The sequence below is a fragment of the Salmo salar genome, chromosome 20 (genome assembly GCF_965601325.2).
Source record: "Salmo salar chromosome 20, fSalSal1, whole genome shotgun sequence".
In the NCBI taxonomy this organism is placed as follows: Eukaryota; Metazoa; Chordata; class Actinopteri; order Salmoniformes; family Salmonidae; genus Salmo; species Salmo salar.
In genome coordinates this window covers 68,632,542-68,654,801 of record NC_138310.1, presented here as the reverse complement: position 1 = coordinate 68,654,801, position 22,260 = coordinate 68,632,542, and the positions used below count along the sequence as shown (strand labels likewise).

Genomic DNA, 22,260 nt, shown 5'->3' with positions numbered 1-22,260 from the left:
AGTGTTGTCTTACCCTGAAAACCAGTCAACACACTGAGATGTTATGTTATTGGAGACCCAATGATAACTATTCTGTCACGCCCTGATCTGTTATCTCCTGTCCTTGTGCTTGTCTCCACCCCCCTCCAGGTGTCGCCCCTCTTCCCCATTATCCCGTGTATTTATACCTGGGTTCTCTGTCTGTGTTCTCTGAGCCCGCCTGCCTGACAACTCTACCTGCCCCCGACCCTGAGCCTGCCTGCCGACCTGTACCTCTGCCTGCCTTGACCTGTCTACTGCTTGCCTCTGTTGGAACATTAAACAGTGTTACTTTGACAGTCTGCATCTGGGTCTTACCTTGATCTCTGACACTATTCTATTCACTGATTATAAAACAACCCACTTAACCTTTTTGTGGTTCTTCTTTCCTTTTCTTAGTATGGTCAGTATTATGAGAGCCAGTGGAGACTGCTGAGGGGAGGACGGCTCATAATAATGACTGGAACAGAGCAAACGGAATGGGATCAAAAACATGGAAACCATGTGTTTGATGTGTTTTATACCATTCCACTTATTCTGCTCCAGCCATTACCATGAGCCAGCCCTCCCCAATTAAGGTGCCACCAACCTCCTGTGATGAGAGCATATATTCACATTGATAGTATTATGTTTTTAATTCGTATTCTCTATTTGATCTCTCTCCATATGATGTCCCAATCAATTACATTTGAATATGAAAAAAGCAATACATTGTCAATGTTGTATTGTAGTGTATTGTGTTGTTCAGAGTATTGACAGCTCCCAGTATTTGTTGTTTTCTTCAGAGAGGCCCGGCTGAGTAGGGAGGGGCCTGTGACTGTCCTCACCAGAGTTAGAGTCAGCCAGGCACTGAATTTAGCACCACACCCATCAAAACTCATTTAGGATCACAGGCTAAAGGTACAACAATTTACTATCAGCAACCCTCCTCTCTCCAATGCTTTTCTTTCAAGAAAGAAAACAATTATTAAACGAAAGCTAATGCTCCCTCGTTCCAAAAAGGAAATTATTATATTTGAAGTTATGGCAGAAGAGCTTCCTGAAGTGGGCGAAATGCACTAGATTTTTATGTTTGTGTCCTGATCTAAGAAAAACACAGTGTATCCTGGCAGACAGGCAACTATATCCCCCAAATATATCCCCCTTGGCCCCCCTGCCACCCCTACAGCTCCCACCCGTTTCCTCAGTACTACTATGTGCATTGCAATTTATATCTCAGAGAAGGGAAAAAAGGCTGGAAAACTCCAAAGGTTCCTCTGGCCAGAGAAGTGAGGGGAGGAAATTGCATTGATTTAAGCTCAGCTTCTTTTGGCATCTGTCCGCCTTTTGGTTTTCTTTCCCTAAGTGAGAACGTTTGTTCCAGGCCATTTGTTTTAGATACAGTAGTGTAGCTTGTTCTTCTTTTCTTTTTCTACATCCATGACAATGCTAAGTGGATGTGACAGAGGCTGCCTGGTTTAAACCAGCTAGTGTTCTTTAACCTAAACTGGTACCATATGGAAAAAGCTGAATAGTCTGATAGAAATACACTCATGTACTAGTTCATTCATGAGGTTCACTAGGTTCACTACTAGGTTCATTCATGAGAGGGATTTAGGATGTACGACTGTAAATGCACATTACATTACATTTACATTTAGGCTTATACAGGCTTATACAAATGCTTCAGTTGTAACAGTATACAGTATACTTTTGTTATATTATTTGTATATCATTGTCTGTTACATTTCTGTGACTGTCTACCAGTGTATCAGTGTTTTGTTACTTGTCCTGTTCTGCGCTAATGGGGATCCATTTTATATGATGAAAAAAGTGAAAATGTCCATTCATGACAATGTCCAGACTCCATGACAATAAATCAGAGTCCATCTATACATTTGAGGTTTCTTTCCTACCTTCTTCTATTCGTGGCATGGGAATGTATCACAGGATAAGACAGTGGACCAGCAGAACAGTGGACAGAGGCCAGGGCTTCACGTAGGGACGATTGATGGTCCCTACCCCGCTGAGTTCACAGCCCATAGCCCATTCCCTGCACCCTCCTGTGTAATCGCCTCATTTCCTTGTGGAATAAATCCTGCAGTTCGCCGCACTCACCACAAACCACAAACAGGGGACACCCACAGGGACAGTTTCAGCAAGCCCATTCATTTGCCTGTGATTAAAAACAACATCAAACTCTTTTGTACCATTGTGGATCCCACTGCTTTTTACAAATGACAGTACACAATGGCAATGTGAAAGAAAACAGTACATACAGGTGGTCTTGGAGATAAAACAAAGAAACAATGGAAGCAAGAGGATATTTGACCATCTTTTGCATTATGCTACTGTATGTCATACTTATAATGCATGATTTGTCATGTACATTCAAATAATTTCCTTGACCAATGTGTCACACCAAACCTCACTCACGTCCTTAACAGAGGATAATTATAGGCTTTCAACATGTTTCACTGACTTCACTCTGTTTTAAGCCGTCCCCCCATCTCCTCTTTCTTACTAGCAGCTTTCCTGGGCGAAACCCTAGCCTGCTATTACAACCTGACGGACTCAGCTTGACATCTACCAACACATTGGAATTGTTAGGAGTGGCTTGACCCCCTGAACTTCTGACCTCCTGACCTCACCTCCACGTACATGCAGCCTCCCTGAGACGCCCCCAGGGAAGAAATGGGGTTGGGGGGGGGGCGGTTTGGACCTTTTCACCACACACACACACAACACACAACACACAACACACACACACACACACACACACACACACACACACACACCACACACACACACACACACACACACACACACACACACACACACACACACACACAGTGTTGTCTGACAGCTCTGCACGCTGCAGCTCCAGTGGTCCTGGGATCTTGGAGGGAAGTTAAGAAGCCCTCTGTCATTCTTTCATGGCCTGAGTCACATTCCCTCTGGTCTGTGGTGGCGTGATAGAAATGGCTTTGTAAAAGAAGAGCTGCAGTTCGGCTGTCAGAACATGAGGTGCAATTGAACGCCCTCCCCCCTTCCTGCTCCTCCCTGCTCGCTTTTTCTACACACATAGACACACAAACACATCAGATGACAAGTTCTTGCCACTGCTTTTCAGACCAGATGTATCATTAAGGCATGCAAAAAGAAAAAAACTTTGAGGAATCTTGGGAGGGTTGGAGACTGTTTGGGGCTCTCCAAGCTGTCGGTCTGAGAAGTACATGAAAGCAGTGCACTGTGTGGGAGCCAACAGAGGCTCAAGGACTTCATACTGAGGATTCATTCCATATCAAGCCAGCTCCAGCTCTAGCGCCAAACTTCATATTCCATCTACCTGCCTTCCAGCAATCCATGTTCTCCCTTGATCCCTGTCTCTGCCTCTCTCACACACAAATCCCCCCTCTGCTCCCTCTCCCTTTCTCTCTCTCCCTGTCTCTCTGTATCTCTCTCTCTCTGTCTCTCTCTCTCTGTCGCTCTCTCTCTGTCTCTCTGTTTCTGTCTTTCTCTGTCTCTCGATCTCTCTCTCTCACACTCTCTGCTCTGCTCCACTCTTGCATCCCAGCAGTCTGGATTTCCTTACCTCGGGTTATAATAGTTAGACTGTGAAATCATCCAGGCCCCCCTCCTCCCCCATTCACTTATAGCAGATTTGTAATATTTATGGCTGCAAAGCCTGGGGAGGGGGTGGGGGCGAGGGGCTGGACTGCTGCTCCCTGGGTGTTGTCAGTGGACGGGGGGCCTGGTGGTGGTGCTTAGGGCAGGCAACCCGAGGCCTAGGCCCCCATGCTGAAGTGATTAGGGCACAGGAAGCTGAACCTGACGTTGCTGGCAAAACCTTTGCCATGTTGACACTTGATTCGCCGTGACTACTGCTGGCTGATTTACATCTTGTGATAAAGGGAGCTGGGGTCGAATTGACGTGGAGGAGCTATAGATGAGAAGACACTCATAGAGGATTGTATTACTGGCAGGAAACCCAGACGAGGAACAACTGTCTTTGTTAGCCACTTCCTTTATTGTGTTCACCTTGCTAGTGTGAAATTGGTGTAAACAGGAACAAACAATAAGGACCGGCAATTTTAAGCGCATTCTCCAGAGAGCACGACTAATAGAACTTCTGCTTCTTTATTTTGGCAATCCATCACTCACAAACAGAGCCACTGCTGCAGTCCAGAGTTTTCCTTTGAGGGATAAAGTTATTTCCTCATAATCATGCTCAAACCCTGGTCAAGTCTCCTCTACATGAGCCTCTCTGAGAACTTGAAGCTGTTTGACAAATTCCATCTGACTCTAAAATATACAGTATACATATTATATGTATATGCAGAGAGAGGGCCATACTAGTTCCCATGAATATGATTTCATGTTGCAATGTATCTTACTTTCCTTCCTTCCTGAAACAGTAGGCTAAATGATGTTTGCGTCAAATGTGTGTCAAATGTTCAAAAGCACGTGTCCAGCTCTATAACACATCAGCATTCCACAGCTACTTTTACACTTTACTCTCAATAGGAGGCATCTTAAGTTACACGTAGGCCTAGATCAAAGGGTGTATTTTAATGGACTGAGAAAACTGCAATCTTCTCAGATGAAAAGGTCTTGAAGACAGAGTACTGCTGCCACCTGGTGCAATGGGGTGGGAAGAAGAGGGCAATCATGTAGTCCAGCGGTTCCCAAACTTTTTCACTCGGGCCCACCAGTCCATCATTGGGAAACATGCCCCTCTCATTTCCTGCAATTCTACACATTTTGCCATGTCTTATGTGTGTTCATGTGACATCTGATTGACTCAAACATTACAACAAAATCAACAACAAAAATAAGGGGAAAAAGGAACAGTCAGGCTCGCACTGCCAACACCTCAGTTTGAGAACCACTGATGTAGTCCAAAAGTGTCACCCTCCTCTGGTCATCCTGGCATCGGTCGGACAGTGCGCTGTCTTAGTGGGAAGTACTGGTGGTCCAATTTGGCCAAGGATGTGAGGGTTTATGTTTCCTCCTGCTTGGTGTGCGCCCAGTGCAAGGCTCCCAGGCACCTGCCCAGAGGGAAGTTACAACCCCTACCCGTTCCACAGCGGTCGTGGTCGCAACTATTGATGGACTTCCTGATGGATCTTCCTCCCTCACAGGGCAACACCACGATCCTGGTCGTTGTAGATCGGTTTTCTAAGTCCTGCCGTCTCCTCCCTTTGCCCGGTCTTCCTACGGCCCTACAGACTGCGGAGGCCCTGTTCACTCACGTCTTCCAGCACTACGGGGTGCCTGAGGACATAGTCTCTGATCGGGGTCCCCAGTTCACGTCCGGGGTATGGAGGGCGTTTATAGAACGTCCGGGGGTCTCGGTCAGCCTCACCTCAGGTTTTCACCCCGAGAGTAACGTGCAGGTGGAGAAAGTAAACCAGGATGTGGGTAGGTTTCTGCAGTCATATTGCCAGGACCGGCCGGGGGAGTGTGCGGCGTTCATTCCCTGGGCAGAGATGGCCCAAAACTCACTCCGCCACTCCTCCACTAACCTCTCCCCTTTCCAGTGCATACTGGGGTATCAGCTGGTTCTGGCACCTTGGCATCAGAGCCAGATCGAAGCTCCTGCGGTGGACGAATGGTTTAAGCGCTCAGAGGAGACCTGGGACGCCGCTCATGTGCACCTGCAACGGACCGTGAGGCGGCAGAAGGCGAGTGCTGACCGCCACCGCAGTGAGGCCCCTGTGTTCGCACCGGGGGACCGGGTCTGGATCTCGACCCGAAACCTGCCCCTCTGTCTGCCCTGCCGGAAGCTGGGCCCGCGGTTTGTGGGGCCATTCAAAGTCCTGAGGAGACTGAACGAGGTATGCTACAGGTTATATCTTCCCCCAGATTACCGTATTAATCCCTCGTTCCATGTGTCTCTCCTCAGGCCGGTGGTGGCTGGTCCACTCCAGGAGTCTGAGGTGCGGGAGGTTCCTCCGCCCCCTCTGGACATCGAGGGGGCCCCGGCGTATGCTGTTCGAGCCATCCTGAACCCGAGGCGTCGGGCGAGGGGCCTTCAGTACCTCGTGGAGTGGGAGGGGGTACGGTCTGGAGGAGAGATGCTGGGTGCCGGTGGAGGACATCTTGGACCCTTCGTTGCTGCGGGAGTTCCACCGTCTCCATCTGGATCGCCTTGCGCCTTGTCCTCTGGGTCGTCCCCGAGGCCGGTGTCGGCATGCTGCTGGAGCCGCGCATCAAGGGGGGTGTACTGTCACGACTTCCGTCGAAGTCGGTTCCTCTCCTTGTTCGGGCGACGTTCGGCGGTCGACGTCACCGGCCTTCTAGCCATCGCCGATCCACTTTTCATTTTAATTTCATTTAACCCTCTGTTCCCCCATGTTTGTTTGTGAGTGATTGTTTATTGTATTGCGGTCCGTAATTGTGGCCTTGTATTTACTGACGTGTATGTTGATTATTTGTTCGAGTAAAATTGCAACATTACTCATATCTGCTGTCCTGCGCCTGACTCATCCACACCAGCTACACACAGACGCATTACAAAAAGAGTCATATCAATATCAATATCACCTTTACAACACAAACTATTGTCTTTATTGATAATCACAAACATGCTGTGCCTTTTCTACTAAAGCCGTATTTTGATAACGTGGCTTGAAATACACATAATTATTATCTACAGATAATTTTACAACTGAGACATTTCCAAGGAACACATTTTTCATTATAAACGGGAACATTTTGACATATTGCCTAGTTACTGTTAGGGAAGCTTTGAGCTCTTACAGCAGAAAAGGTGAGTAATTTTCCTGAAACCAGATATACTTTAGTATTAGGAGGAACGACGATGGGTTATAACGCAGGGGGGTTGGGCAGTGTACCCCTTTCCACCCTTGCAATGTTTCCCTTAATAACAGACCATCAGTGTTGCCATGGGGATACAAAAACTCTAGAAGATGTGTTTAAAATGGTGCCTTTGGGTTGCATACAGGAGCTTTTAGTCCAAGTTTGTAATTAGTCTGTCCTGATACTTCCTTTAGCTTCTCTGTCATAGCTAAGAAGGTTAATTAAACCATATCTTTTGAACCATATCTTTGACCAAATGCATTCTCACAAAGCCAATATTTCAGATCAGAGAAAATTCCCTTCTCTTCAGTTACTGATGGTTATGTCCTTTCATTTGTTTATGGCACATGGATACCTCTACTCTTTGCTAAGCATTGCTATAGGACCAGTGGAACAGTTTCATGCTAACCCTCCAGCAATGTTCCATTTAAAATAACAAAGACACATTGATTGTCCATTTTCCTATTTTGGTCTTGCCAGTTACAAGCATCATCAAGGTATTTTTCAATCTAAAAATAGTCCTTTTCTTAACACCTCATTCTGACCTCTGTGTAAATTTGAGATAAACACTATCTGGTATGGGCATAATTAAAAATAATGCTACTTCATATCCTGTCCAACAAACCATTTTAATTTTTTTACTCTCCTGTCCAATTCCTCTTTCAATACTACTTTTTTTAATCTCTTCTCTACCTGTCAGAATATCTCTAGACCTTCTCTCTGTCTGCAGCGTCTGCTCTTCCTTTGACTCCCGTCTCCTACTGAGTGTGTTTCATTTCACTAATGCAGAGGTGAAGCCAGCTCAACTAGAAGAACAGAATCTCTCCGAATACACAAGGGGCAACAGAAATAATAAAAACAATGCAGAACCAGGGAGGAATACAAACTCCAGTTAAGAACAAAGAAAATTTGAATCAATGGGAAAATATGCAATTTTTTTTCTCTTTTTTTGACATAGCAAGATGCAAATCATCCTTTGGGATGGCCCTGCAACGCCTAGCCAAGTAAAACAAATATAGAGGAAAATATAAAATGCAGCTTTTCTAAAAAAGTGGCAAACCATTACACTTACGAAAATGTTTGGAAACAGTCAGTTGCTGACATACTGTATTGAACCAGGCACGAGGTAAGACACCCTAAGGCAGTGGTCATATCAGTCGACCTCACTATGTGTTTAAGGCAAATAAGGGGGCACCAGAAGCAGGGAGGATTTTTTTTTAAGCTAGCCTTATTATGCGGGGTAGTGTCTTGTTTATTCCATATAATAGTAGGGTTTGAATGGGGTGGGAATAGTTGTTCTCTAGCGAAGGAAACAGCTGTATTTGTCAGTCTGGCGACACTTGAGGAGCTTGAGGAAGGTCTCCATCTTGTGGGCGTCCTTCTTGAAGCAACTGAGCAGAGTGTAGTCCCTCAGAACTGACTCCAGCACCTCAGGCTGCAGGTCGTACGGAGCCACACCCTGCTTGTAGTAGGAGGTGGTCAGCATATCATCGTCCAGCATCTATAGTACACATCAAGGACAGAACAGAGTAGACAGGGGGATGGGGGGAGAGAGAGAGAGAGGTGAAGTCTAGGAAATGAGGCATATATAGAAGAGAAAGAGATGTGTGAAAATGCATTGGGCTAAAGGAGAAAATGCCTAAAAGCTACAAGTATTAGAGTAACTGTTGAAGTACCTTCCTGATGAGGACCACCACTCCTTGCTCCAAACTAAGGAGTTTTTCTGACACCCATTTGGTCTTTTTGAGTAGAGTGTCGGGGGCGTTGTCATAGCGATCCAAGGTGGTTTGCAGGTACACCAATGGCTCAATCCAGGACTGGACCAGAATTAGGACAGAGTGGAGGAGCCACTTGTCCTGCACAACACAGTTTATGTTAAGGAGCACAGTTTGAGTATTGTGACTATTGTGTACTGAACAGTACCGTATATTTGAAAGGATTGATTTGAATTTGTGCTGTTGTGCAGTTTTAGTATAGTCATGTAACTGGATTCAGCTAAAGCAATTACATATTAAGATAAAAATAATGACCCATAAATCACAGAGGCAATACCTTCAACAGTAAAGTCACCGATATATCTGAAATAAACATTACAGTGTTAAAAGTACAAGGAAAGGGGTTTTCTGTACTCAATTATCATCTCCCTGCTCCAAACTAACAGCGTTGCACTTGTCATTTGTACATTGTTGAGGAATAATTATAGAGATGCATGTTTGAGCAAGCCAAATCTTCCCACCTGGACCTTTATATATGTACTGCTGCATAGTTTCCAACTCACAGCCTTAGCTAACCTTAAAGCTAAAGAGTTTGGCCCTGGCTAGATGACAGTTAAAAGTGGTCTGTGGTCCATAAGTATTGAATTTGTGCGTTTTGAAAAGAAATGTCCCATCCTGAAGCTTTTAAATGTCCTAATGCTGCTCGCTTGTCACGTTACGCTGCTTGTTGGTAAGCGAACACTCCTGCTATCTGTCTCTCCTTAACTTGTTGAACAGTGTTTTGGCTCACTGGCTCGCAATTTACTGCTTGTTTCTACAGCACCAACTTGTGTTGATCATCTCCCGCTTGTATAGTGTATGTGCAGACAGAATCCATACAGTGAGCAAGTCCTCCATTTTCTCTCTGGTGTGTGACTCAGCTGTGTGTTGCTTGTGTGTTTGCCATTTCACAGGCTGTGCTTGTTTCGGGAGGCGGTGTGCAGGCTATATTTGAAAACCCACAGTAACTTAAACAAAACTTTTAGTACATCTTTGTCAAGAAGAGAGACACAGAAGCCTAGCTAGCCTGTAATTTCAAAAATAGGTGGCTAACGAATGGTTTCAACGCTGAAGGAGCTGTATTCTGGGGCAATATGGACCATCCAGACTTTCAATGTTGCAACTGTTTGCTCACAGAGGACCACAGAGGCAAAGTGGCTACTCTTAGCAAACAAGTAGCAAACTTACACAAGCTACTGGGGAATCCACGTCCGCCTACTTTCTCTTTCTCTTCTACTCAAGTAGCTGGATGCCACTCTGACCTGATAGGAGTGTCGCCGCCGTGTCATCTCTCTAGAACCGACTGTCCGGTAGTCCGCAAGACAGAATGGAGTTAGTAGGATGTTTCTGGATGACTTAGTGGATGTTCCTATTCTTGACCCTGCCAACCAGCCATGGAGGCACGTCACTCGCCGTGGAATTTGAAAGCAGCAGCCTTTGGCTATAGGGGCTTCCTTGACAGTGGGAAGCCTGGACCGGACACAAACTTCATCCCTGGGGGCTAAAGAAAAAAGAACCTTTCCAACTCCTCATTGATTGAGCTTATCTTGACTAACCGTCCCCATAAGTATTTGGTTAGTGGTGTTTTTGCAAATAATATCAGCCACCACTGCCCTAGGCTTGCATTAGAGTAACCAAATTGAAAACTTCTGAACCTCTAATAATTGTGAAGATAATTTAAAAACAATCGCACCCAATTGCAAGCTTTTTTCTACTAGCTGCATACCAGACCCTATTTTGGCACTTACATTTTTTCTCATCCATTTTTACCTCTCTGGCTGATAAACATGGCCCTTTCAAGCAAACCAAACTAATCCATGGTACTCTCCTGTACTCTCAGACCTCCTCTTGGTAAGAAATCAAGCCTGGGCCAAGGCTAGACAAAATGTCTCGTTAGCTGATTGGCAGCTATTTAGGCAATTGAGAAATAGGTGCACTGCCTCGGGATAAACAGGCCAAATCAAAATTCTTCCTTAGCGCTGTGGCACACTCTGTTATTGATCCCTCTAAATTCTGCAAAATCGTTAATTCACTGTAATTCCTCTACTTCCCTGACTAAGCAAGTAGTTTTATACGATTTTGATGATTTCTAACTGGTTTCCTATTTGAAAGAAATGGTGGTCACACTGGACTTTGCCAGTCAGTTGACTGTTCTTCCCACATACAGCCTCCAGTTGCCTCGATGAACGATCAGTCAACCTCAAGTGACATGGGAAATGGTAGTCAGGGATTTTCTGTTTGACAACTCATAGAAACAGAAGTTCTTGCTGCCTTATTATCTATTGACACCAATAAGTCATTAGGGGCTGACAATTTGGATCCGTCTTTGCTTAAATATGCAGCGCCTGTCATTTCAGGCTCAGTAACATTTTTTATTTAACTTAAGTGTTGAAATCAGCTTTTGTGCTACCACTCCATAAGGGTGGGGATAGTAGTGATCTCGATAATTATCAACCCATTTCCAGGCTCCCTTGTCTTGCAAAAATATTTTACTCATTGGTCAACAAACAGCTACGTTATTTTCTATCTGTAAATTGTATTTTTAATGCTAGTCAACCCAGATCTGGAAAATTTCAAGAACTATCAAGCGCTATGATGAAACTGGCTCTCATGAGGACTGCCACAGGAACGGAAGAACCAGCGTTACCTCTGCTGCAGAGGATAAGTTCATTAGCGTTACCAGCCCAAATAAATGCTTCACAGAGTTCAAGTAAGAGAATACATCTCAACATCAACTGTTCAGAGGAGACTGTGTGATTCAGGCATTCATGGTTGAATTGCTGCAAAGAAACCACTACTAAAGGACACCAATAATAAGAAGAGACTTGTTTGGGCCAAGAAACACGAACAATGGACATTAGACTGGTGAAAATCTGTCCTTTGGTCTGATGAGTCAAAATTTTAGATTTTTCTTCCAACCGCTGTGTCTTTGTGAACAGATGATCTCTGCATGTATGGTTCCCACCGTGAAGCACGGAGGAGGAGGCATGACGGTTTGGGGGGCTTTGCTGGTGACACTGTCGGTAATGTATTTAGAGTTAAAGGCACACTTAACCAGCATGGCTACCACAGCATTCTGCAGTGATATGGGCTCCCATTGGGATTTCACTTAGTGGGACTATCATTTGTTTTTCAACAGGACAATGACCCAAAACACCTCCAGGCTGTGTAAGGGCTATTTGACCAAGAAAGAGAGTGATGGAGTGCTACACCTGTCACACCCTGATCTTCCCCATTATCCCCAGTGCATTTATACCTGTGTTCTCTGTTTGTCTGTTGTCAGTTTGTCTTGTCTCGTCAAGTCTACCAGTGTGTTTCTTCCGTGTTCCTGTTTTTCCTAGCCTCTGTTTTCAAGCCCTCTCGGTTCTACCCTTTTCTGCCTGCCCTGACACTGAGCTTGCCTGCCTGACCATTCAGCCTGTCCTGACCTCGAGCCTGCCCGCTGCCCTGTACCTTTCGGACTCTGACCTGGTTAATGAATATCAGAGACTCTAACCATCTGCCTCCTGTGCCTGCATATGGGTCTCGCCCTGTGTCGTTATAGTACGAACTGGCCATGACTGACCCAGCAGACTCGGACTGGCTCCACAACGCTGTCTCCCTGCAGGGGCCACCATTGAAAAACATGAGGAGCTACTTCAGAACCTCATTGAAGGTCTCCAAACGCCATGACCAATGGTTTTGAAATGTTACTGGAGCCATTCCATGGACTATTTATCAAGCAGCATGTCACAACAGAGACCTCCCAGATGCTCAGTAATCCCCCTACCAGTTATGATTTTGTACAGCCTACCCTGGCTTCCCGAGAACACAGCTTACCTTCTCCAGAGCTCTATGTTGGGGTCCGTGGAACCTGCTGGGCATTTCTTTCCCAGTGCTCCCTTCTCTTTGAGCTGCCACCCTCTTTGTTCCCTTCAGATTGTTTGATGAATAGCACATCTTATAACGCTAATGTCTGTTAGGGTGCTTTCCTGGGCTATGGTGGTTTGGGAGCAACAATCCACCATTTGCCTTCGTTTGGAGGATTTCATGGCGGAGGTGAGGAAGGTATTCAATTCTCCAATGTCCGGGAGAGAAGCGGCTCTAAAGCTACTTTGATTCAGTCAACAACCCTGTAGTGTGGCAGACTAAGTGGTAGACTTTCGCACGTTGGCTGCCGAGAGTGCCTGGAACCCGGCGTCTCTGTTGAATACTTTTCTTCATGAGCTATCAGAAGAGATTAAAGACAAGCTCGTAGCTTGTGAGTTACGCCTGGACCTCAATTCCCTCATAGTCTTAACTATAAGGATAGATGGACGTCTGCGGGAATGCAGGAGGGAGAGGAGGCCTGTTTTTGGCCCCACTTGTTCGCCCACAGCTGCTTGATCACCCCCGAAGAACCCCGGAAGTCCCCGACGCCTGCATTTCCGAGAGGATCCAAAGTCACCCGTGTCCCCTTGGGAATCATCGGGAATGGGCGACTCGTTTTCGACTGTGCCTACGCAACGGGGCAGAGCTAGATTGTCACCTCAGGAATGATTACATAGGCTTAACTCCAACAGTTGCCTGTATTGTGATGCTACATTGCATTACAAATCCACCTGTCCTGTAAAAGACCAGACTCATCAGTTAGGTACGAGTACTACTACCCCCCTCCAGATGTTTCCCATCTTCCCCATTATCCCCAGTGCATTTATACCTGTGTTCTCTGTTTGTATGTTGCCAGTTTGTCTTGTCTTGTCAAGCCTACCAGCGTGTTTTTTTCCGTGCTCCTGTTTTTCCTAGGCTCTGTTTTCTAGCCCTTCAGGTTCCAACCTTTTCTGCCTTCCCTGACACTGAGCCCGCCTGCCTGACAAATCAGCCTGCCCTGACCTCGAGCCTGCCTGACGCCCTGTACCTTTCGGACTCTGACCTAGTTAATGAGTTTCTGTCTGTCCTCAACCTGCCCATTGCCTGCCCCTTGTATTTTAATAAATATCAGAGACTCAAACCATCTGCCTCCTGTGTTTGCATCTGGGTCTCGTCCTGTGTCATTATAGCATCAGATGACCTGGCCTCCACAATCACCCAACCTCAAGCCAATTGAGACGGTTTGGGATGAGTTGGACCGCAGAGTGAAGGAAAAGCAGCCAACAAGCACTCAGCATATGTGGGAACTCCTTCAAGACTGTTTGAGAAGCATTCCAGGTGAAGCTGGTTAAGAGAATGCCAAGAGTGTGCAAAGCTGTCATCAATGCAAAGGGTGGCTACTTTTAAGAATCTCAGATAAAAAAATATATTGTGATTTATTTAACACTTTTTGGTTACTACATGATTCCATATGTGTTATTTCATAGTGTTGATGTCTTCACTATTATTCTACATAAAGACAAAGCAAAACTTGTTCATTTTTTTTTGCAAATGTATTAAAAAGAAAAATCTGAAATACCTTATTTAAGATATTCAGACCCTTTGCAATGAGACTTGAAATTTAGCTCAGGTGCATCCTGTTTCCATTGATCATCCTTAAGATATTTCTACAACTTGATTGGTCCACCTTTGGTAAATTCAATTGATTGGACATGATTTGGAAAGACACACACCAGTTTATATAATGTCCCACAGTTGACAGGGCATGTCAGAGCAAAAACCAAGCCTTGAGGTAAAAGGAATTGTCCGTAAAGCTCAGAGAGGATTGTGTTAAGGCACAGATCTGGAGAAGGGTACCAAAAAATGTCTGCAGCATGGAAGGTCCCCAAGAACACAGTGGCCTCCATCATTCTTAAATGGAAGATGTTTAGAACCACCAAGACTCTTCCTAGATCTGGCCGCCCGGCCAAACTGAGCAATCGGGGGAGAAGGACCTTGGTCAGGGAGGTGACCAAGAACCCGATGGTCACTCTGACAGAGTTCCAGAGTTCCTCTGTGGAGATGGGAGAACCTTCCAGGACAACAACCATCTCTGCAGCACTCCACCAATCAGGCCTTTATGGTAGAGTGGCCAGACGGAAGCCACTTCTCAGTAAAAGACACATGACAGCCCACTTGGAGTATGCCAAAGGGCACCTAAATGAGTCTCAGACCATGAGAAACAAGATTCTCTGGTCTGATGACACCAAGATTGAACTCTTTGGCCTAAATGCCAAGAGTCACGTTTTGAGGAAACCTGGGACCGCTCATCACCTGGCCAATACCATCCCTACAGTGAAACATGGTGGTGGCAGCATCATGCTGTGGGGATTTCTCAGCGGCAGAGACTGGGAGACTAGTCAGGATCGAGGTAAAGATGAACGAAGCAAAATACAGAGAGATCCTACATGAAACCTGCTCCAGAGACTGGGGTGAAGGTTCACCTTCCAACAGGACAACATCCCTAATCATACGGCCAAGACAACGCAGGAGTGGCTTTGGGACAACTTGTTTTTTTAATGTCCTTGAGTGGCCCAGCCAGAGCCCGGACTTGAACCCGATTGAATATCTCTTGGAGAGACCTGAAAATAGCTGTGCAACGACTCTCCCCATCCATCCTGACAGAGCTTGAGAGGATCGGCAGAGAAGAATGGAAGAAACTCCCCAAGTACAGGTGTGCCAAGCTTGTAGCGTCACACCGAAGAATACTTGAGGCTGTAATTGCTACCAAAGGTGCTTCGACAAAGTACTGAGTAAAGGGTCTGAATACTTATGTAAATGTCTTATTTCCATTTATTTTATTTTCATACATTTCCCCCCCAAAAATCTAAAAACTTGTTTTTGCTTTGTCATTATGGGGTATTGTGTGTAGATTGATGAGGGGAACAAAACTACTTAATCAATTTTAGAATAAGGCTGTAACGTAACAAAATGTGGAAGAAATGATGGGGCCTGATTGCTTTCTGAATGCACTGTATTCATTTGTATGCAGACGATACAGTGTTGTATTTCATTGCTCCTTCGGTTGGCCAAGTCTTTTCACATTTGAAGTCTGATTTTTAAGCACTGCAGAGGTCACTATTGAATCTAAAGTTAGTGCTAAATGCAACCAACAAAATGCATGCTTTTTTTCTAGGTCCCATAACCCAGATTTACATGAATGTGTAATGACTAGTTTGAACGGTACACAATATAAGCAATTTCCTTTGTAAAAGTATCTTGTTATCTGGCTTTATGACAAACTGTCATTTTAAAACATGTCACTGAGCTGGTGAAAAAGTTGAAGCACCGCCAATGTTGTTTTGTGATTTGGGGATACACACACAGGCGTGTGTGTGTGTGTGTGTGTGTGTATGGAGTTCCACAATCATACACACAATCATAGAAGGAAGACATCTCAATCGGCAGAAATGAAGACAAAAGCCCAAACAAACAGAAAGCGAGAGCGAGAGAGAGAGCGAGAGAGAGAGAGAGAGAAAACAGTAGAGCGTCCAGATCCCATCTGCTTACTGAGATCTGCTGGATTTCGCTTTTGGAGCCTGGGATGGGGAAGGCCTTGGTGGCGCACGTGTATCCTGCCTGGTTCCTCTGGGAGCGCATAGGGAAAGGGACAAACATCTCCTCCTATGTATCAAACAGACAGGGAACAAGGAACAACATGGAAGATAAACACAGACTCATGCTCGGCTAACCCCAGCCAATAGAGACGAGCCGTCTGTCAACTGAGCTACAAGCAGAGCGGCTGGTGTTTTGTTCTTCAACGTATTCTCATCTGTTGGCCTCATGCACTGTCTTTCCAATAACGAGAAGATACATGATGTTTCCATTTCAAAGCCGATGCTGGTTCTGTACTCTCAGTATGGAAGGGAATCGTATGGGCTTTCCTGCTACTGAAAACCACAATATGAATGCACAGCACAGTATATCATTATCAGCATGGTCTTGATTCTGTACCTTCCATAAATCATTCCTTGTCTGAGGAGAGTTGGGAAACTACTTTGAAGCTATAAAGTGCTGGTTATATTGGTGGAGCATATAGCAAAATGATTGGTAGGGTAATTGCAGTATTTCCATAGGACTTCCCCAAAACACAGGGCACATGCACTACCGTTGAAATGTTTGGGGTCACTTAGAAATGTCCTTGTTTTTGAAAGAAAAGCACATTTTTTGTCCATTAAAATAACATCAAATTGATAAGAAACACAGTGAAGACATTGTTAATGTTGTAAATTACTATTGTAGCTGGAAACGGCAGTTTTTTTATGCAATATCTAGTATATAGGCATACCGAGACCCATTATCAGCAACCATCATTCCTGTGTTCCAATGGCACGTTGTGTTAACTAATCCAAGTTTGTAATTGTAAAAGGCTAATTGATCATTAGAAAACCCTTTTGCAAATATGTTAACAAAGCTGAAAACTGTTGTACTAGAAGCAATAAAGCTGGCCTTCTTTAGACTAGTTGAGTATCTGGAGCATCAGCATTTCTGTGTTTGATTACAGGCTCAAAATGGCCAGAAACAAAGAACTTTCTTCTGAAACTTGTCAGTCTATTCTTGTTCTGAGAAATGAAGGCTATTCCATGCGAGAAATTGTCAAGAAACTGAAGATCTCGTACAACGCTGTGTACTACTCCCTTCTCAAAACAGCGCAAACTGGCTCTAACCAGAATAGAACGAGTGGGAGGCCCCGGTGCACAACTGAGCAAGAGGACAAGCACATTAGAGTGTCTAGTTTGAGAAACAGATGCCTTACAAGTCCTCAACTGGCAGCTTCATTAAATAGTACCCGCAAAACACCAGTCTCAACGACAACAGTGAAGAGGCGACTCCGGGATGCTGGCCTTCTAGGCAGAGTTGCAAAGAAAAAGCCATATCTCAGACTGGCATAAAAAGAAAAGATTAAGATGGGCAAAAGAATATACATAAATAATAATAATAATAATACAATAATGGTGGTAGCAAGGGACATTTTCAAGACTTCTCAAGAATAATTAGGCCTAACTTATGTTTAATCGGCCAAAACAATACACCCGGGAAGATGGCACAACAGAGACAGAAGACTCACTCATACGTTAAGTGACCATAACTATAAAGCAACACATTGTTTCTATGCACCGCCAATGCTGTTTTGTGATTTGGGGATACACACACAGGCAGATGTGTGTGTGTGTGTGTGTGTGTTTGTGTGTGTGTGTGTGTGTTGTTCCACAATCATACACACAATCATAGAAGGAAGACATCACAATCGGCAACCGGCCAGCAACTGTGGTAGAGTCGCCTCTTCACTGTTGACATTGAGACTGGTGTTTTGCGGGTACATTTTAATGAAGCTGCCAGTTGAGGACTTGTAAGGCATCTGTTTCTCAAACTAGACACTCTAATGTGCTTGTCCTCTTGCTCAGTTGTGCACCGGGGCCTCCCACTCATTCTATTCTGGTTAGAGCCAGTTTGCGCTGTTTTGAGAAGGGAGTAGTACACAGCGTTGTACGAGATCTTCAGTTTCTTGACAATTTCTCGCATGGAATAGCCTTCATTTCTCAGAACAAGAATAGACTGCCAAGTTTCAGAAGAAAGTTCTTTGTTTCTGGCCATTTTGAGCCTGTAATCGAACCCACAAAAGCTGATGTTCCAGATACTCAACTAGTCTAAAGAAAGCCAGTGTTATTGCTTCTTTAATCAGCTCAACCGTTTTCAGCTGTGCTAACATAATTGCAAAAGGGTTTCCTAAATGATCAATTTGCCTTTTAAAATGATAAACTTGGATTAACAAACACAACATGCCAATGGATCACGGTAGTGATGGATGCTGAAAATGGGCCTCCGTATCCCTATTTAGATATTCCTTTAAAAATCAGCCGTTTCCAGCTACAATAGTCATTTACAACATTAACAATGTCTACACTGTATTTCGGATCAATTTTATGTTATTTTAATAGAGAAAAAAATTGATTTTCTTTAAAAAACAAGGACATTTCTAAGTGACCCCAAACTTTTGAATGTAGTGTGTACTGTGAAACACTAAGCTCTCCAGCTGCACACAGATATGAATGAACACATTTCTTCAGTGGGTACTCTTAGAGGAGGTACGTTGGAAATGTCAGAAGTACATAGGAGTTGTGTTGTACTCACAAACAGAGTGCAGGACTCCTCAGAGACACGGTAGATGAGCTCGGCGTGTTGGATGACCCGGTCCAGTAGTTTCTCCTTGGAGATGGAGGCACAAAGTATGATGTTGCCCTGCTCGTCCTTACACTCCAGAGGGACACCCAAGGACACCAGACAGGGCCAGAGTAGCACTGCCCACACAACACTCTGCATGACTGAGTAGAGACACACACACACACACACACACACACACACACACACACACACACACACACACACACACACACACACACACACACACACACACACACACACACACACACACACACACACACACACACACACACACACACACGAAATACCCAGAACCAATATAGTTATACAATTAGCCAGCAATGTCTATAGTTATTTTCTCTAATTGCATTACCAACAATAGACCTACAGATAGCAAAGGATGCGTCCAATATCTTTCTAGTAATGGTATTGTGCTTCCAGCGCCGACAGAGATGGCCGCCTCGCTTTGCGTTCCTAGGAAACTATGCAATATTTTGTTTTATATTACTGCACGGTCGGAACTAGAAGCACAAGCATTTCACTACACTCGCATTAACATCTGCTAACCATGTGTATGTGACAAATAACATTTGATTTGATTAAATTGCTCATAAAATTACTGATCATATCGTACATTCTCTCTGAAGGGAGTATAAAGTACCTTGCATGTTCATTCTGTCAGGACAGTGGTCTTCCTACTAGCATCTTTTACGGTACCAGGGACCTTTATATGGATTCAACAGGCCATAAATGAGGCAAAAGGATGAAGGGGTCTTACGTAGGTTTTTGGTAAGGGGATATGTTCTTACCCGTCTAACATACTCTGATCACTATGGATTGTATTCAGATGAGAGAGGACCTTACCAGTTTCAGAGACTTTGCCTGGTGTATTTGTTCACTGTTGACCATTGTTGAGAGATTTCTTCAAAATTCTCCCATATGCCTGAGGATACATCCTAATACATCAATTTACTGTGTACTAGATACTATGGTAAAGGAGATGGTGTCTGAAAAATCTAATCCTGGAAATATTTGTTTTCTATTCTGGTGAAGAAACCCTGGTGAGAACCAGTCAGTCTCCCTCAGTAGCCGGAGCTGCCCATCTGACAGTAATAACTCTCTGTTTGGTTGTCATTGGTAGCACACATTTAGAGCGTGGATAATTCTTCATAAAACTAATCCCCTTTGAAATAAATCCAAGGTAGGTGGGCGTAGTACTTCATTAAATCCGGCATATTGCAATTTTGTCTCTGATTACTGAGTGTCCTACATATTACGGTCCCCCAAACCCACACCATTAAATGTGTTAATCCAATCTGAAAATTATAAGTGATGTGTCCTGTCTGTCGATTGGAAAATGAAACCCCCTTAGTTGGCATCATGCACATTTCAGTGGAACCAATTTCTCTTATCTTAGAAAGAGTGAGAGAGAAAGAGGCTGTAAAGCATTTTGTGATTTTTAAGAGAATTCGTTTTATGAAATTAACTGCATCACCAAAAATTGACAGGGTACAAAAAATAAAGCTATTCAAAATATAGACCAAAATTGTGTTATTAATATCATTTCTTTATGAATTACTAGGGCTGTCAAATGATTAAAAATCATGTCTAATAGCAAATTCTGAATTTGCCTCAAATTAAGCTGTAATTTAAGATTTTTCTTACAAAAACATTACAAGAATATAGATGTCTCGATGTTCTCTGAAATAACAGTGAGAAAAATTTGGTAAATTGAGAAAGCACACTTTCTGTTACATCAGTGTCAACTTGTTTTTACATTGCATTATTGTTTTTAGCTATATAGATTATGTATTTGGGATGTTGGCAGTGTATTTTGAATGCGTTCTGCTTTAAAAATAATAATTGTTAATTTGTTTTTTAGAGGCTTAATATCGTTTGAAATAACATTCTACTTCATGATCAGCTTGAAGCCTTCCATTTGAAGAACTATGCATGTACAGTGCCTTCAGAAAGTATAGTATTCACATCCCTTGACTTTTTCAAAATGTTGTTGTGTTACAAAGTGGGATTAAAATGGATTTAATTGTCATTTTTGTCAGCAATCTACACAAGATACTCTGTAACGTCGAAGTGGGTAAATCTCTAAGAGCTTTCCACACCTGGATTGTGCAACATTTGCCCACTATTATTTTCAAAATGATTCAAGCTCTTTCAATTTGGTTGTTGATCATTGTTAGACAACAATTTTCAGGTCTTGCCGTAGACTTTCAAGCAGATTTAAGTCAAAACTGTAACTCGGCCACTTCGGAACTTATACTGTTTTCTCGTTAAGCAACTCCAGTGTAGATTTGGCCTTGTGTTTCAGGTTATTGTCCTGCTAAAGGAGAATTAATCTCCAAGTGTCTGGTAGAAAGCAGACTGAACCAGTTTACTGTATTGGATTGAACCTAAACACCCACTCTTTGGGCTAGGAGCAGTATTTTCACGTCCGGATGAAAAGCGTGCCCAAAGTAAACTGCCTGCTACCCAGGCCCAGAAGCTAAGATATGCATATTAGTAGTAGATTTGGATAGAAAACACTCTGAAGTTCCAAAAACTGTTTGAATAATGTCTGTGAGTATAACAGAACTGATTTGGCAGGCGAAACCCCTAGCACAATCCATACAGGGATTTTTTTTGTTGTTGAGCTCAATCTGTTTTCCATTAGCTTTCTATAGCAATCCCTTTTTAATAAAAATATGCTTGCAGTTCCTATGGCTTCCACTAGATGTCAACAATCTTTAGAAATTGGTTGATGTTTTTCCTTTTATAAATGAAGAAGTAGCCCTTTCCTTTCTGAGAGTCAAGCCAAGTGTAGTTTTTTGTTTGGGGCGCGCGACCTGGAACTCGCTCCACTTTCATTTTATCCGATATTGAACACAGTATATTCCGTCTTAAAATACCTAAAGTTGGATTAGGAAAGTTGTTTGAAATGTTTGGACAAAGTTTACAGGTAACTTATTAGATACTTTGTAGGCATATTGGACGAGTTGGAACCACTGTTTTTCTGAATCAAACGTGGCAAATAAATTGACATTTTGTGGATATAAAGAAACAATTTATCGAACAAAAGGACCATTTGTGATGTTTATGGGACATTTTGGAGTGTCAACAGAAGAAGATCTTCGAAGGTAAGGCATGAATTATATAGTTATTTCTGACTTTTGTGTAGCATCTGTATGCCTGGTTGAAATCTGATTTTCATATGTTGGTATGCTGAGCGCGGTGCTCAGATAATCGCATGGTCTGCTTTCGCTGTAAAGCCTTTTTGAAATCTGACACTGTGGCTGGATTAACAAGAAGTTAATCTTTAAATCGATGGATAGCACTTGTATGCTTTATGAATTCTTATCATGAGTATTTCTGTTTTTTGAATTTGGCGCGCTGCAATTTCACTGGGTGTTGTCAAATCGATCCCGCTAAAGGGATTGGCACATGAAGGGATCCATAAGAAGTTAAAGACAACAAGTTAATTGCTTTGCCACAATTTTTTTCAATGTTACTTTAGTGCCTTGTAGCAAACAGTATGCATGTTTTGGAATATTTGTATTCTGTAATGGCTTCGTTCTTTTCACTCTGTCAATTACAGTGGCTTGCGAAAGTATTCACCCCCTTGGCATTTTTCCTATTTTGTTGCCTTACATCCTGGAATTAA

At 43.6% G+C, this 22,260-nt stretch overlaps 1 protein-coding gene across 1 annotated transcript; it reads right to left on the bottom strand.

The window, feature by feature from the left end:
• Positions 1-6,547: 6,547 nt before the first annotated feature.
• Positions 6,548-19,298, bottom strand: smtla (somatolactin alpha). The gene is given in 5 exon segments (NM_001123604.1): positions 6,548-8,323; positions 8,499-8,678; positions 15,954-16,067; positions 18,576-18,766; positions 19,267-19,298. Coding segments are annotated over 5 exon segments (699 nt in total). The 5' UTR covers positions 19,280-19,298; the 3' UTR covers positions 6,548-8,122.
• Between the last annotated feature and the right edge of the window lie 2,962 nt (positions 19,299-22,260).